Source organism: Anoplopoma fimbria, chromosome 24 (genome assembly GCF_027596085.1).
Source record: "Anoplopoma fimbria isolate UVic2021 breed Golden Eagle Sablefish chromosome 24, Afim_UVic_2022, whole genome shotgun sequence".
Taxonomy (NCBI): Eukaryota; Metazoa; Chordata; class Actinopteri; order Perciformes; family Anoplopomatidae; genus Anoplopoma; species Anoplopoma fimbria.
Genome location: NC_072472.1, coordinates 23924984 through 23940506, shown reverse-complemented (window position 1 = coordinate 23940506; position 15523 = coordinate 23924984). Strand labels below are relative to the sequence as shown.

Sequence of the window (15523 nt, the reverse complement as noted above, 5' to 3'; positions counted from 1 at the left end):
ATGTTCTATTGATTTTGTGCTTTTCTGTAATCAGGGCAGTAAAATTGACTCTTATTACATTTATATTCAAGGATTATTTATCATCGTTATGCAACACATTGTTTCACAAAAAAATGCAGTTGAAGCCCATTTTCTACTCGAGACAAACGGGACAAACAAAAAACAGCAGGGAATTCCTGCGTTGTTGTTTTTTTAAATTTGCATCAGTAGGATTGCAAACATCAGCAACAAGACAATTATATGGGCATATACTATGACCAACAACTTAACATATACAATTTGAAATCAAAACACATTGTCCATTTACTTTGAATATGATTGAGCACCATTGATAGGAAACAGAGTCTGCCTCCTCTCTGTCCTGATGTCTGCTCGTCAAGTACAGCTTGATCCGGAAAACCATGATGTAAAGTCACTGTAAAGACATGTGCTGACCTTTGCAAAATTCCATTTTCAACGAACAACACAAGCCCTGTCAAGTAATTACTCATTTCTTCAGCTGTGGTAGTGATTGGAAAATGTTTTGACTCATGAGAAAGGCCAGACAGCATTGCTTATGCAGGTTGGGAGAGGTTACTGCACTCTACTAAGCTTGGCAAATGTCCAGACAGCTGTTTGTAAAGATCTTATGATGTTGTGCTGGTGCTGCCTTCATGTCTGCATCCCATGTTGAACGTGCCCTGGCTGCATGAGAGAGAGAGAGAGTTGTGCTGGGACTTCCTTCTAATGGGTTTGTGCCAGGAGTTGTTCCCCACATACAGCTAGGGACATGATGTGCTCACCCTCCCTCCTCACTCTCCTCTCTCTCCCTGCTTCCTCACTGTTGCTTGCCAGCCCAAAAATAACCCTTACCTCAAAGGGACACTCGTTGAAATGTTTGCTGAATGTCTTTCCCTCTGCTGCTTTTTCTCATTCTTGTTCTCTCATGTGTTAACATGTGTGCAGTCTAAGCCCACTCTGCATTGCTTTTGTAGTGAACATGTCGTGCCCGACTGCCTTATTACTCAAACTATCCTCGCAAATGCTGTGAGACAGTTGGATAACTGTATTTTGTTGTTTGAAGTAATGTACTGAACATTGCTGTCCTGGTTTTAAAAAAGACCTGGGAAAACAAGTATGTTCTGTGTACTAGTGCTTCCATTTTCATGCCACGATTAGATGTTCTGGTACATCTAATTGTGGCATGATTTTTATGAGATTTTCCTTTTGCCCTTTTTTTTAATTTTTACTGTGATTGGAAATGAATTGTGTTGACATTTGAAGCTGTGATTAGAGTCACAAGAGTTATTCTTATTCATTGTCTAATAGGGATCATTTCTAATTCTCCAAAAGGATTCGTTGGGTATCACTGGAAGGGATTCTCAAACACTAAAATGTGCAACTGTCAAACATACTGTAGTGCCTTTCATTTAGTTCTTTCTAATTCATGTCCCTCTGTCTGTCTGCCCTCAGTAACATCCCCAGTGTGGGCAGCACCATGGACCAGGAGTACAGCCAGAGCTACACCCCACAGACCCACACACCTTTCATGTCCAACAGTGCTCCCCCAAGTAACAGTGGCGCTGGCATACTGCCTTCACCTGCTACCCCACGTTTCTCTGCCCCCACCCCACGAACGCCACGCACCCCACGCACGCCTCGGGGCCCCTCCAGCGTCCAGGGCTCGCTCAAATACGAGAACTCGGATCTGTACTCGCCGGCGTCCACCCCCTCCACCTGCCGACCGCTGAACTCCGTAGAGCCGGCCACCGTACCCTCCATCCCCGAGGCCCACAGCCTCTACGTCACCCTCATTCTCTCCGAGTCGGTCATGAACCTCTTCAAGGACTGCAACTTCGACAGCTGCTGCATCTGCGTCTGTAACATGAACATAAAAGGAGCTGACGTGGGCGTGTACCTGAGCGACCCCGTCGGCGAGGCTCAGGAACCCTGCAGCTGCGGCTTCAGCGCCGTGGTCAATCGGCGTTACGGCAACGGCTCGGGCCTCTTCCTGGAGGACGAGCTGGATATCATCGGCCGTGGCTCGGATGTCAGCAGAGAGGCAGAGAAGCGCTTTGAGGCACTGCGGCTCTCCTCGCTGGAAAGAACTGGAGTTGGGAGGGGGGACCGTGTCCCAGACGAGCTTATTCTCCTCCTACAGGACCAGTGTACCAACCCCTTTTCACCCATTTCAATCCTAGAGCATGACATAGTGACACGGGGGCCAAGTGGGGCCCCTGTGCCGCCATGTGTGAGGGTGGAGGAGAGGGACTACCACAGCGACTGTTACATGGCACTGGAGCACGGCAGGCAGTTCATGGACAACATGTCAGGCGGCAAGGTGGACGAGGCGCTGGTCAAGAGCACCTGCCTGCACCACTGGGCCAAACAAAACGGTGAGAGATGTGGCAGTCTAGATTTTCATGCATGCCAAAAATGTCTCAGTTGGACACCAAATTATGTTTTCTCAGGCTGTTATTGTTTAACCATAAAAAAGTTAAAAGAAGCTCTGTGCAAGTAAGCATTAATCTAAATAATTCATTCAACAACTGAAAATATTCTTCAAACTAATGAAACAGCATTTCTTAATCAGAAATCTCACTAAATTCATATCTGTAATCTAACATAATTTAACTAATTGGTTCATGTTTATATGCTGTGATTTTTATTTTGTAATGCATGTAAACATTGATATATAGTAGTTTAGTATTTTCAATTATGATCAATTGAGAAACATAAATGCTTATTATTCATGTAAGTCAAACTGGTGTATGATGTTGAGTTTCTCATGTTGTGATTAATCTTAAACTTCTCCTTCACTCGTCTGTTCTCCAGCGGTGGATGTGAGTGCGCTGTGCTCTCAGGATGTGCTGCGGGTGCTGATGTCCCTCCAGCCCGTACTCCAGGACGCAATCCAGAAGAAGAGGACAGTAAGGTCGTGGGGCGTTCAGGGTCCCCTCACCTGGCAGCAGTTCCACAAGATGGCTGGACGGGGCTCTTACGGTAAAACTGGGGACAAACTGGGGATTATAATCCATTGATGCACAGCTCTTTGCTAGCATCCAGTTTATATGGATTAAAGTCAGTGAATCAGGGTTTTCCACCACATATGCAATGGGGGTTTCAAACTACTCTGCCAAGAATAAGATTCTTAGAGAAACTATGAGGGTGATAACAGTAGTTGGTGTTCTTGTGTGTGTGACTTTTGGAAGGTGTGTGTCTTGGGGTAGAAAAACTCAGATCTTGTCAGGTCAATAAGCAGTGTGGTCACTCTGCTGTGGTCCAGATGTCAGCTCTGTTGGGAGGAGCTGTCAGATGGTTCGGCGACATCACATTCTGATGCACAGTGGAGAAAGGAAAGAGGAGGGAGGGTGGCTGACACCTCACCTGTAAACAGCACTCGCTCACTGTTCTTTCTTTCTTTTTGTTTCTTTCTACATCCTTCCACACTTTTGCTTTTTCCCCTCTCTGGCCTCCTCCTTCCATCTCACCCCCACAGGCACAGACGAGTCCCCAGAGCCCCTGCCCATTCCCACCTTCCTGGTGGGTTATGAGTATGACTTTGTGGTGCTGTCTCCGTTTGGTCTCCCCTACTGGGAAAAACTGTTGCTGGATCCCTTCGGCTCCCAGCGGGACATTGGGTACCTGGTGGTTTGTCCTGACAACGAGGCATTGCTCAGCGGCGCCAAGAGCTTCTTCCGAGACCTCACTGCTGTCTACGAGGTAGGGACTCTGGAGAGGGGTGCAAATACGTCATTGTAAACGCTATCCAAATGTTACAGTGCTCTACATCTCTCCACTGCAGGTTTTGCAGTTAATTAGTAATTATCCAGATCACATGTAAAACAACCTAATCAATTTGAACAAGCAGTGCAAATAGTGCAGCTACACTCAAGTTGTAACTTACTATTGTTTAATTTAGATTAGATTCATGTACCAATTCACACACTCATGTTCTTTTCCACTTTTTTCTACAGTCATGTCGACTGGGCCAGCACCGACCCATTTCCAAAGGCTACCCCGATGGCATTGTCCTGGTCGGCGGCAATGGGGCCAAGAACCTGGTGGATCAGCCAGTCAGCGACTGGTTCCTCAAGGCTGCCAGCAGCAACAGCGACGCCTTCACTAAGCTCAAACTCTATGCACAAGTGTGCCGCCACAACCTTGGTATGTTTCATTTACAGCCTGCAGGGTTATGACTGCGTTTTTGATTCTTCACGGTCGCTCAGGCAGCTCTTTGTTGCTGGAGTTCCACCTTCGACCCCACTTGATTATTCAAAAAAGGCTAGCAGGATTGCCTCGACTGTTTGAAAGAGAGCTTGAATTCAGTAAATGTAGTATGTTTTCATTTTCTCAAATGGTGATTGATGTTATTAATGGAAGTCCAATGCTGTGCTTTTTCTCCCTTTAGCTCCATACCTCGCATCACAGCCATTGGACAGCTCCCTCCTCACACAGCCCAGTCTCCCTCCCTCGTCCAGCCAGTCAGCATCCACACAACTGTCCAGCTCCACTTCCAGCTCAGTCAGCCAGCAGGGCTCAGTGAACGCTGCGGGCTCCTCCGTTCCCAACAACAACATCAACAACAGCAGCAGCAACAGTGGGTCGGGAAATGGCTCCGCGTCGTGCAACAGTCTGGTGACCACCTCGGGCCAGCCCGGCAGCGGGATACCGTCTGCCAAACCCAGCTCTTTTCCCCCCTTCGGGAGCATGGGCACCCAGGGGCAGGGAGGTGGCCCCCAGAGTGGACAGCTGGGGCAGCAGGCTGGTACCCAGAATACTGGCACCTCAGGGGACAACTCCAGCAGCCAGACCCAGGGAACCACAGAGCCTCCAGAAAGGTACTGCAGTACACACTAGACTGCACACCATCAACTCGAAAAAAGCAGAATCTGTTTGATCAGTTTTGTACCTGAGTGATTTTTTTATTGCTTTCCTCAGCACTTTGGAACGAGAGAAGATAGGCGTGCCCACAGACGGGGAGTCCCACGCCATCACGTATCCACCCGCCATAGTTGTTTACATTGTGGACCCCTTCAGCTACGAGGAGGCCGACGGTGGTCCGGGGCCAGTGCCGGCCCACTCCAGTGTGTGGACGCTTGGTTTGCTACGCTGCTACCTTGAGATGCTGCAGTTCCTGCCCCCACACATCCGCAACTCTATTTCTGTACAGGTAAGTTCCCAGGAGAGCCACATTTTTATTGCTGACCATATTGTATTTCATTATCATGAAGGCATAAATGAAAATGCATTAATTGTCAATTCAATGTCAGCGTGTCAACGACTGCTTAATGTTTAACAGATTATGCTCAAGTGCATCATTGCTGTCATATCCGTCATCATCAGAAGCAGTAAATTGTTCAGCAAATCACTCAGGGCAGAAGGAAACGGCTTAACAATGTAATATAATGTAAATCAATGCAATACGATAGCTATAGATACTACCAAACTTAAAAGGCTCAACATGTTTGTATATAGAGTTTCGTGGTTCGATTTAAAGGCTAAGCTCCATGGTTGTATTTTGGGAAGTGTTGTGTTTGACTGCATTATATTCAAAGTTGTTTCTCATATTTTGTCTACCTTTTATGGGTATGTTCAATACCATCAAATACAGACTCTGCTCTTGCCATTGCCACATTTAAATGTATCTTCAGATGACTTCTTCCAACTACAAAAGCAATGTACTAGCCAAATGTTTACCCCTATATTCATTCTGCGGCGGTGCACAGCTATTTAATATCTTCTGTTTCACAAAGTGGGGGCTAAACCTCTCAACACACAGAGTGGAGCAGAGGAGAGACAAGTGAAGTGAAGATAACGTTGTCGGTAGCCGTTACAAACAGGCTCGGTAGTAAACGACACGCTAACGTGCTGACGGATTTAGCGTCTCTGTGGTTTTAGCTCAGCTGGACCACATTTGGTTAAATCAGACCGCTGATGCTGTTTTGCCCTAATTGTTCTCTGTGAGGTTTGCTGAAAGTGATATAATGTAGCCCCGGTGTGTTTTATGTGGAGTGAACGCTGCGCCGGACTGTTTAGAAAAAATATAAAAAATTAAGCTTTACAATGCTATACTGCTTGTTAGCAACCGGCCACATGGAAACTTAGGAGCCAATATGGCCATGTGTGCTCCTAATATTTTTACATGCAGTAACACACCAGTTATTTTGTTTTCATAAAAACTCAACTACTGGCTTTTGCTCCTGATGTTTTTCACCACTGTTTTGGAAGCAGTAAATAAAGTGTGTGAGAGGCGAACCAGCTTTTAAAGTGATATATTTAAGTGCTGTGTGGTGAATGTAATGTATGCTGATGTCACTAGTGGTTCATGTGGATTACAAAAAGTAACTGTAACACTCGAAAGTTTCTCTAAATACTTACTCACGTTAAAGAAAACTTTCAAGTGTTAAACAGGCCACTGATTTGTTGGTATTTGGCTAAAAGTGTCATATGTCCCTCCAGCAAGAGTCTTTGTAAGAAAGGGACTTATTTCCCATTAATTCACTATATTTCACCATACCTTCACTATATAAGTATTTAGCTCAGCAAGAGTTGTCTAAGGAGGCTTATTGCATTACCACACTCTTTAAGCACCTTGTCATGTGCCTTTGGTTCCTCCTTTTACTTATCAATAGATACTTAATTTTTTACTTTTTATAAATACTCAGTATTATTATAATATTTCTACACCAATACACCTTACCTTTTTATTATGAGAAATATATTATTTGCTGCCTCCCCTCAGAACTGCCCCACCACACTTAACCCCTCATGTTTAAGACTCATGATTTGATGCCTACGCTCATCATCAGTCATGAGAAAAGAACACACAAAACAGAAAGTAGTCACACTGCTCTGCGTCACTGCCTCCGTTTCCATCACTCCTCTCTGTTAACGTCACAGTTAGTTTTGTAGTTAGGTCACTTTGAGACATGCCTGTTTGTAAAAGGTCACAGCCTGTCGTGCTGTTATCCTGCTTTACTCTGTATGATGACTCAGCTAAAAAAATAAAAGGGCAGTGACTCGACTGACAAGATGAGGTTCATCTCATTCAAATTCTGGACTGATTATTCACTTCATCAACTAATTTAGTTGTACTGGATTGTATTACAGTGTACAGAGCGTTTTATATGTTGGTAACTTTGTGAACCTTTATGCAAATTCTAAATGTATTTTAGACATAACGTGAATTTCAATGTTTCCATGACTCTATTATGTACACTTGCCACTTTTCCCTAGCTAGTGCTAGAGTAGTAACTAGTAGCCAGATAAGGCATTAATAGAAGCATTGTCGGAGTGAGGGTCTCTTGTCTAACGACTTGTCTTTTTTTAATTTTTAACTCAGATTGTCCCTTGCCAGTACCTGCTTCAGCCAGTACGAGGTGAAGACCGTCACATCTACGCTCAGCACCTCAAGTCTCTTGCCTTCTCCGTCTTCGCTCAGTGCAGACGGCCGCTGCCCACCTCCACCAATGTCAAGTCATTGACGGGCTTCGGGCCGGGCCTGGCCATTGACACCGCACTGAAGAGCCCAGAGGTAAATGCAACACGTAGTCGAGTTGTAGCAGTTGCACTCTAATTGTTTTGACATAATCTATCTGTATAGTAGACAGAGGTGTTGTAGTTGAGCTCTGTAGCTGATCAGTAACAGTGTGTTGGCGGCCGTGTTGTCCTCTGATCAATAGGCAAGTAAACATGGGCTGACACTGTGGCCCTTGCAGCAGCATTTCAGTTGCTTTCAGCTCTCGCACCAATAATGAACCCCTGAAAAGAAAGAAGGCAATGAGATAGAGTTTTGAGTGCTAACCATCCTTATAGTTTTTTTCTTATGGAACAGGACTAAGCAAACTTGTAACCCCTCTGCTACTCCAGAGTTTTCTTTCCATTATCTGCTTGGCTAGCTCCCTGAGACCTCCATAATGGGATCTCTACTCCAGGTTTAGACAAAGGGGCACTTTAGATCAGGACTTCCTTCCTTTCACCCAGGGCTACCCTTTCCCTTTGACAGACTGGCAAACCTTGAGCTGTCTTGCTGGGAGGACTGGGATATGGATAGGACAGTTTGAGTGTCACAAGAGACATTTTTGCTTTTAAAGATGCGTACAGTATGAATTGTTTGGGTCAGCCTGGCTGTACAAGAAGAAATTCGGATTGAAAGAGAGGATGTCCTGCTCCTGTGAAAAACCAGCAGCCAGTCATGCATGCACACATTTAATATATCTGGAGCATGTCCAGTTTTTCTGCATGTGTTTAGAAAGGCTGAACATGTATCCTAAATCCTTTATCCGTCACCTCCCAATCTGCAGAGGCCGGAATGTCTGCGTCTGTACACACCTCCATTCATTCTAGCACCGGTAAAGGACAAGCAGACGGAGCTCGGGGAGACATTTGGGGAAGCATCGCAAAAATACAACGTGCTGTTTGTCGGATACTGTCTTTCCCACGACCAACGGTGGATCCTGGCTACATGCACTGACCTGTATGGGGAACTTCTAGAGACCTGCATCATCAACATCGATTTGCCCAACAGGTACGACTACCACCATCCACCTGCTTGATATTAAAACCAGCTTCAAAGTCTTTATTACCAATAGTAGAAATCAATTAACGCAACTGGACCCCTACACTAGTACTGAGATTATTAAACTCTGTGTAGTAGAAGTAGTACAGAAAGAGTTCCAAGTTGTCCTGCCTTAAAGGAATAATATGTAACTTTTCCACCTTAAAATGTTTAAAAACTTCTTGACCTATGTTATATATTTTGTTTAGTTGTGTACTTGCATTATCCAAAATGTTCCCAGCAATTTTCAAACTGAGAGAAATCTTTAATTTTATTCAAGGTAATGTTTGTTTCATTTGGTCACCGGTCAATGGCGTCATGTCCTTTTTGAGCATGTGCAGCATTGTTGTTGTCTGCCAGAGGCCTTCATAGATTGACTTTTTATCTATCTTTAAGCCACATTTTTACAATACACGCTTTACTCTAGATCTTTGTCCTTTTTAACTTTATGTTTTAACGGCATGAAGGTTTTCAGACATATGGACCTTAAGTTATGAGAGAATCAAGCTTAGCCAACGTTTGCGGCAGCTCGGCTCAAAGACCCTCCAGACGTTCTGTGTCTGCCTGACAGCATCAGCTTTTCTTTTTTTTCTTTTTTTCTACGTGAAACTGCTTTATTCAATGTTTTAACAAATTCCGTCTTTTGTTACTGATTTGATTGAAAGACTCCTAGCAACAGAAAATTATATTTTTTGCGTTGAAAGCGATGTAATCCACAGTCTCTACCGTTACATTTTTCTCTGTGAATAGCCCTCATTCAGTCACAGCTGCACAACAGATGTGTGTGACCTTACAGAAGGTGCACGGCAGCTGTCACTAACACTTAAAATGTGTCTGCGTTAAATCAAAACTGTGGTTTTGCGTCAGTTATGTCATGCCAGCTGTCAAATGTCACTTTTCCCTCAAGTGTAAATTAGGCTTTAGAGGGAAAGCACACAGCTGTCAGTCAAGGATAGTCTCTGCACAGGCCCACACATTCTACAGGTTCACCTTCACCTGCCTCAAGAGCTTGGGCTCACACAATGTTAAACCAGCTCTATTGAATGGCAGCTAAGCACACGGTCTGTACTCTTGACTTCCCGCCTTGCAAGTCTGTTAATGTTTGTTCTGCATACTTTGAAAAGTGGTTCTGACATGTGACTCAATGCATATCCCGCAGGGCACGGAGGAAAAAGGGCTCTGTTCGGCGGCTCGGACTGCAGAAGCTGTGGGATTGGTGCTTGGGGCTGGTGCAGATGACATCAGTGCCATGGAGGGTGGTGATTGGCCGACTGGGCAGGATAGGACACGGAGAGTTAAAAGGTAAGGAAGACTACTTAAATGATACTAAAATGCCTTTTCATGCCGATTTAAAAAATAAAAATAAAAAACATTAAAGACATTCATCTTTTACACCAATGTGTCACATGTTCATTCATCCCTGTTGCTCTCCTCTCTTGATGTTTCAGACTGGAGTATTCTGCTGAGCAGGAGAAACCTCCAGTCACTGAGTCGTCGTCTAAAGGAAATGTGTCGAATGTGTGGCATCTCTGCCTCAGATACTCCCAGCATCCTCAGTGTGTGCTTGGTTGCCATGGAGCCCCAGGGATCATTTATCATCATGCCAGGTGCAGTGTGTATGCAAATGCAAAAGATTATCAGTACACCTACTATCTGTATTAACATGCACTTCTCATCTGAGTTGCATTACTCCACCAAGAAAGGTGTGCTCATGTCTGTGTGTGCGTGTGTTTGTGCGTGTATGTGCGTGAGTGCGGGGCGTGATGGATGGCAGCAGCATATCACAATGCGTGTCCCCTCCTTGTCCAGAGCAGATTGATGGCAGGGAAGATCATGTACCTTTTGCTCATAAAGCACTACCTCTCAGATGCCCATTGATCTCACTGCGGGGTGATGGAGAGCCAGATCAATGGGTTTATTTTGGGAAAGGAGTGGGGGATTGTCAGTGCATCATACCAGGATTGTGTTGAGTGATGCCGGGCTGAGGACATCGCCTTTCTAAAAAGCTCTTTAAACTGAAAGAGATTAGCAAGGTTGTGTTAGCCTCAGATGGCTACAACAAGGGAGGGTTTACATCACTGACAATCTAAATGCTCCCAATCTTGATCTTGCACCTGTAATATTCTCATTAGTATATTGTAATGAAAATGAATCAATTAAAACCACTGAAAGGACTAAATTTAAAGATTAGCTACATTATACCTTTTAAGGCCTCCATTTGGTCATTGTTGAGGCATCTCTCTTTGGTTCTCCCTGCTCTTGTTTACCCCAAATTCCCTTCTGATACACAGTAAATGCCATGATATCTCTTATCTAGAGGGAAACTAAACAAATCACAAGGGCTATAAAACCTAGCCACTATGGTTGTTAAAACAACCTTTTCTATATAAATTGTGGGGAACATTTCAGTTATGTCTTTGGTAGCAGAGTTTGTTATATGACGCTCAGTCCTCATCAGTTTAAAGATCGTAGTAGGTTATAGGATTTTGACAAGCATTCTTATTTTGTTTCAGTCTTCTTAGCCACAGTTTATTGACCCGTCGATCTCTCCTTTCTTTGTGCATCCCATCAGACTCTGTGTCGACAGGCTCAGTGTTTGGCCGCAGCACCACCTTGAACATGCAGACGTCCCAGCTGAGCACCCCACAGGACACCTCCTGCACCCACATCCTGGTCTTCCCCACGTCAGCCTTCGTCCAAGTGGCCAGCTCCAATTACACCAACATCGACCCAAACATCGACATTCTAAATGCTACCACCGGTCAGTAGGGCTCCTTCATCTGCCCTGCAGTCGTTGGTTTTTTTAATTCGGTGTGGCACAGCCTAGTTGCTGGACCTTAAGTGAAGCAACATATGTTAAAGGGAAAGGCAGCCATGACTGTGTTATCGCTTTAAATCTGTATTGTTTTTTTTTTACAAATCCTTCCTGTTTACTTTTCCATTCTATTAAGAGTCTGTTTTAAAGTAGTGTTAGCTTACATACTTAGTGCATCTACAGCCCCCTCAAGCGTCTTAAGTTTATCTCTTTAGTGCAAATGTATTTATTGCCAGTAATATGAAACATAGTCACTAACAATCCATATTCAGTAAATAGCAGAATGTCATAATTATTTTCTAAAATGAATATACTGTATATTGTTACAGAAAAATACTTAGTTTTGGCACCCATATCAGGGGGAGGGGAATTTTTGTTAAAAGTATTTTCAATGCTTTCAGAGACACATGGAGTGTATTAGTTTAAAAGCAATCTTACCACTTCTTCACTTGCAGACCTGTGGAAGTATTCTCCTGTTGAATTATTCTCCTGTTGTACTCAGATGGGTCCGATGCTATCGGGATCTTTGACCTGCTGGACCAGGAGAACGAGTTGGTGGACCCAGACATCATCAACATCTCGCCCACCACTTCACCAGTACACTCCCCTGGCTCTCATTACCACCACGGAGGGGATGGCAGTAAGGTGAGTCAACCTGTTCATGAACACAGGCCATGGCTTGTTCCATATACTTATATGTTGCAATATTGAAAGTAGCCTTAGATTAATGTTGCACCGCATGTCTCCCATTCCTCTGTATGTTGTTGATTGAGTCAGAATATAACAACATTAGATAATCTGTCTAAGGATATGCAGTTCATTTTGTGATATGACACATGTAAACGATGCTAACCTTGAGTTTCTCCCTTGCAGGGCCAGAGTACTGACCGTATGGAGTCTCATGAAGAGGTCCCTAACCTCCTGCAGCAGCCTCTGGCACTTGGCTACTTTGTATCCACGGCGAAAGCCGGCCCACTACCTGACTGGTTCTGGTCAGCCTGTCCGCAGGCTGAAAACCAGTGTCCACTCTTCCTCAAGGTAGCAGGCCTCTTACTTCATTATTTAATGGGTTTATTTTAGTGCTTCCATTTTACACAAGTACACAGTAAAAAATTAATTAAACTAAAGACAACTTAATGGAAAAATTAACGTAAGTCACGGTGCACTACAAAACAATAAAAAACAGACTGTAGGGACATTTATTAATTTTAAGTAATAGCTTGTCAATTTGGGAAATATTATGATACCACTCCCATGTCTGTCCATTAGATATAAAGTTACAGCTAGATTCTGATTATCTAATCTTAGCATAAAGACTGGAAACAGGGTGAAGCAGCTACCCTGGCTCTGTGCAGAGGGAACAAAATCCTCCTGTCAGCCCCTCCAAAAGCTCACTTATTAACATGTTCTATCTGTTTTGTTTAATTTGTATAAAAACAGCAAAAATGGCACACATGGTTTTATGAGGGATTATATAGGATTGTTCCTGTTGGCACCACTGATTGCGAGTGAGTGAAACCTCACTGTGACAACAAGACTGCAGGATACAAGAGGACCACAAAGATTTGATATCCTTTCATCCTAGAATGAGAAACAGACTCGCTGCTGCGGTCAACGCTCTGTGAAAAGAACTATAATTATTTATATGAGATGTAATAAAATGTTAATAACTTTGTTATAATGCCATTAACACCATCTCTTTCCCCTCACTCCCTCTTTTAGGCCTCTTTGCACCTCCATGTGTCTTCAGTGCAATCAGATGAACTACTGCACAGCAAACATTCCCATCCCCTCGACTCCAATCAGACCTCAGATGTACTCAGGTAAACGACACCGGAACACACTCCACTACAAGTCAAGTGCACAAAATACTACTACCAACCGGGGGGGGGTTATTGCAGAGTTTATTCATATTAAAGGTTTTTTTTTGGGGATACAGATGATGACTAATTGACTAATTGAAATGGCATTGACGTAGTTTAAAATGCTTTATGGGCACTTAGTTTCTTATGCATTGTGTTAATAATAGCCCATAATGGATCATTTTGAAAAATAAAGGCTAACTTTATTTATTCATATTTTAAAACCCAGTGTGTCACCCTATAAATAACTCTAAATTAAAGAGGAACTGCATGTCTTTTGTATGCCTGAACAGATATGTGCTGGAGCAGTACAACGCCCTCTCCTGGCTGACGTGTGACCCAGCTACACAGGACCGACGATCATGTCTACCCATTCACTTTGTGGTGCTCAACCAGATGTACAACTTCATCATGAACATGTTGTAGCCAACAGCCTGTTACGGGCGGGGATGTAGGGGACACATTTCAAAGAAGAGGAAAGCGACGACTCCAAAAGGGGGCGTCATCAAGACTGAAGAAATCTGCAAGAACCAGACCAGTGTACGGAGCTGGATCCTGCACCAAGATGGGATTAGACGGCTGTTACTGGTTGAGACAGTCCAGTCCGTGCGAATCAAAGACATGCACATAGAGACAAGGGAATAAAGATGAGGGGGGAACCAGACGTTGAGTCGCAAATGAATGAACGTGAGAGAATGACAGATTGGTTGTCATGGTATGTAGCATGGCAGCACAGTCACTGGCCAGTGTGTATTGGAGAGACAAGTCTATTTGTAAAGTTATTGGAGGAAAAGGGACATATATTTGATCGTGGAAAAAACTCAAGAATGGATCTTTGGTTTTAAGACCTGAAATTCCTTTTTATTCCTTTGGATGAAATAGTATCCAAATGAAATGCCTGCATCTATCTTATTTATTGTACGTTTTCAAATGTATAATTTGTCTCATTTCTTAACCTCTTTTATATATAAAAAATGGAGAAGGTTTATATCACCTTCCTGCTTTAAAGCAATTGGTCTAAGATATATGTAATCGTCTTAATTAACAAAACAACCAGGAAAAAAAATCCCATAAAAATTCAATAAAGTCCCCATTAGGTTGCTTTTAGAGTATTATTTTTTATAATGGAGACAGAATATTTGTATTGTCACAATGTACAGAAGAATAAGAGTGGAGAATTATGTTCCATGCCTTTGAGCATGGACGATTTACAGCAAAGCTGTAGCTACAGAGGACTTGTACAGCAATGAACTTCACTGTGTTCAAATAAAGAGGTACATTGTTGTATATAGTATTTTATACCACACATTTAGACACAAAACCAAACGGCAATATATATAAATAATTATATATGAATGCCATGCCAGCAGTTGGTGGTGTGGCTTCTGTTTTAGGAATAAAGTGCGTCAACTTATTTTCCTGTGCTTGTGTTTATTGCTTTGGGGAGGGGACGGTGATGTGCAATTGGACAAGGGACACCAGTAGTGGAGTGGAAGGAGAACTATTGGCATCTCTTGGAGGTAGCTGACCTCAGGTTTGACCTTTTTCTGTAGGTGAGAGAGAACATGAGAGTTAGAATGTGACAACAGTTTTTTAAATGGCAGACATGCAGTGTCCTTCTCAGCACATCCCTTAAGTTTACTATACCTCTCCTTGACTGATTGGCTGAGGTCTGGCTCTTTTGGCACCACTTCTGATTGGTTTGGATACATTTAAACCATTCCCATTTTACTTCAGTGTGAAAGTAAATGTGTGGTGTAAATGAACTTTAACCTGCTTTCGATGGCTGCCCATTGGATATGCAGTGTTTGTGCACTGAGGTGCATCTACTGTCTGGATTTCTCCTGCTTAGAGGGAAACTGCTTATTGGGAAAAATTATTTGCTATTGCTCTTAACCCTGCATATTTGCCAATAATTGTTGGCTTGAAATATTTGACCATCAAAATGTATGTGGTCGTCTTTTGAGTGTAGAAAATACATTCAATATTAAATGAAACCCTGAAAAAAAATTTTTTTAGTCCGGTGCCATGTTTTCTTTTTGAGAAACCATGGTTGTTTGCAGTAGCCATCTGCTTCTACTATACAGTGGGTCTGCAAGCTCGTTACCACACTCACTTTTGTATTCACCAGTGGAAAAGGCAGCGGAATAACCCTGCATAATAAATATCTCACGTGTAAATTGCTGAATTGCCCTGAGGTCGTGTTGTAGCAGCTGGCAATTCATTCTTTTGAGAATGTGTTGCAGTTTTCTTTGCTGTCAGCAGACTAAATACACAGAGGTCCTGTTCTGCTCGCCTGCCTTCATC

General features: G+C 43.4%; 1 protein-coding gene across 2 annotated transcripts in view; it reads left to right on the top strand.

Moving 5' to 3' along the window:
- med13a (mediator complex subunit 13a) overlaps positions 1–14617 on the top strand; it is a 70635-nt gene extending 56018 nt beyond the window's left edge. For both annotated transcript variants that reach the window (XM_054625444.1, XM_054625443.1), the window contains exons 16-30: positions 1453–2375; positions 2815–2982; positions 3479–3702; positions 3957–4146; positions 4391–4820; positions 4921–5152; positions 7325–7516; positions 8286–8509; positions 9699–9841; positions 9988–10146; positions 11112–11300; positions 11857–11999; positions 12228–12392; positions 13077–13177; positions 13510–14617. In XM_054625444.1, the coding sequence (XP_054481419.1) occupies positions 1453–2375; positions 2815–2982; positions 3479–3702; positions 3957–4146; positions 4391–4820; positions 4921–5152; positions 7325–7516; positions 8286–8509; positions 9699–9841; positions 9988–10146; positions 11112–11300; positions 11857–11999; positions 12228–12392; positions 13077–13177; positions 13510–13642 (3616 nt within the window). In that variant the 3' untranslated portion in view covers positions 13643–14617. The remainder of the gene's footprint in view (positions 1–1452; positions 2376–2814; positions 2983–3478; positions 3703–3956; positions 4147–4390; positions 4821–4920; positions 5153–7324; positions 7517–8285; positions 8510–9698; positions 9842–9987; positions 10147–11111; positions 11301–11856; positions 12000–12227; positions 12393–13076; positions 13178–13509) is intronic.
- The last annotated feature ends 906 nt before the right edge of the window (positions 14618–15523 follow it).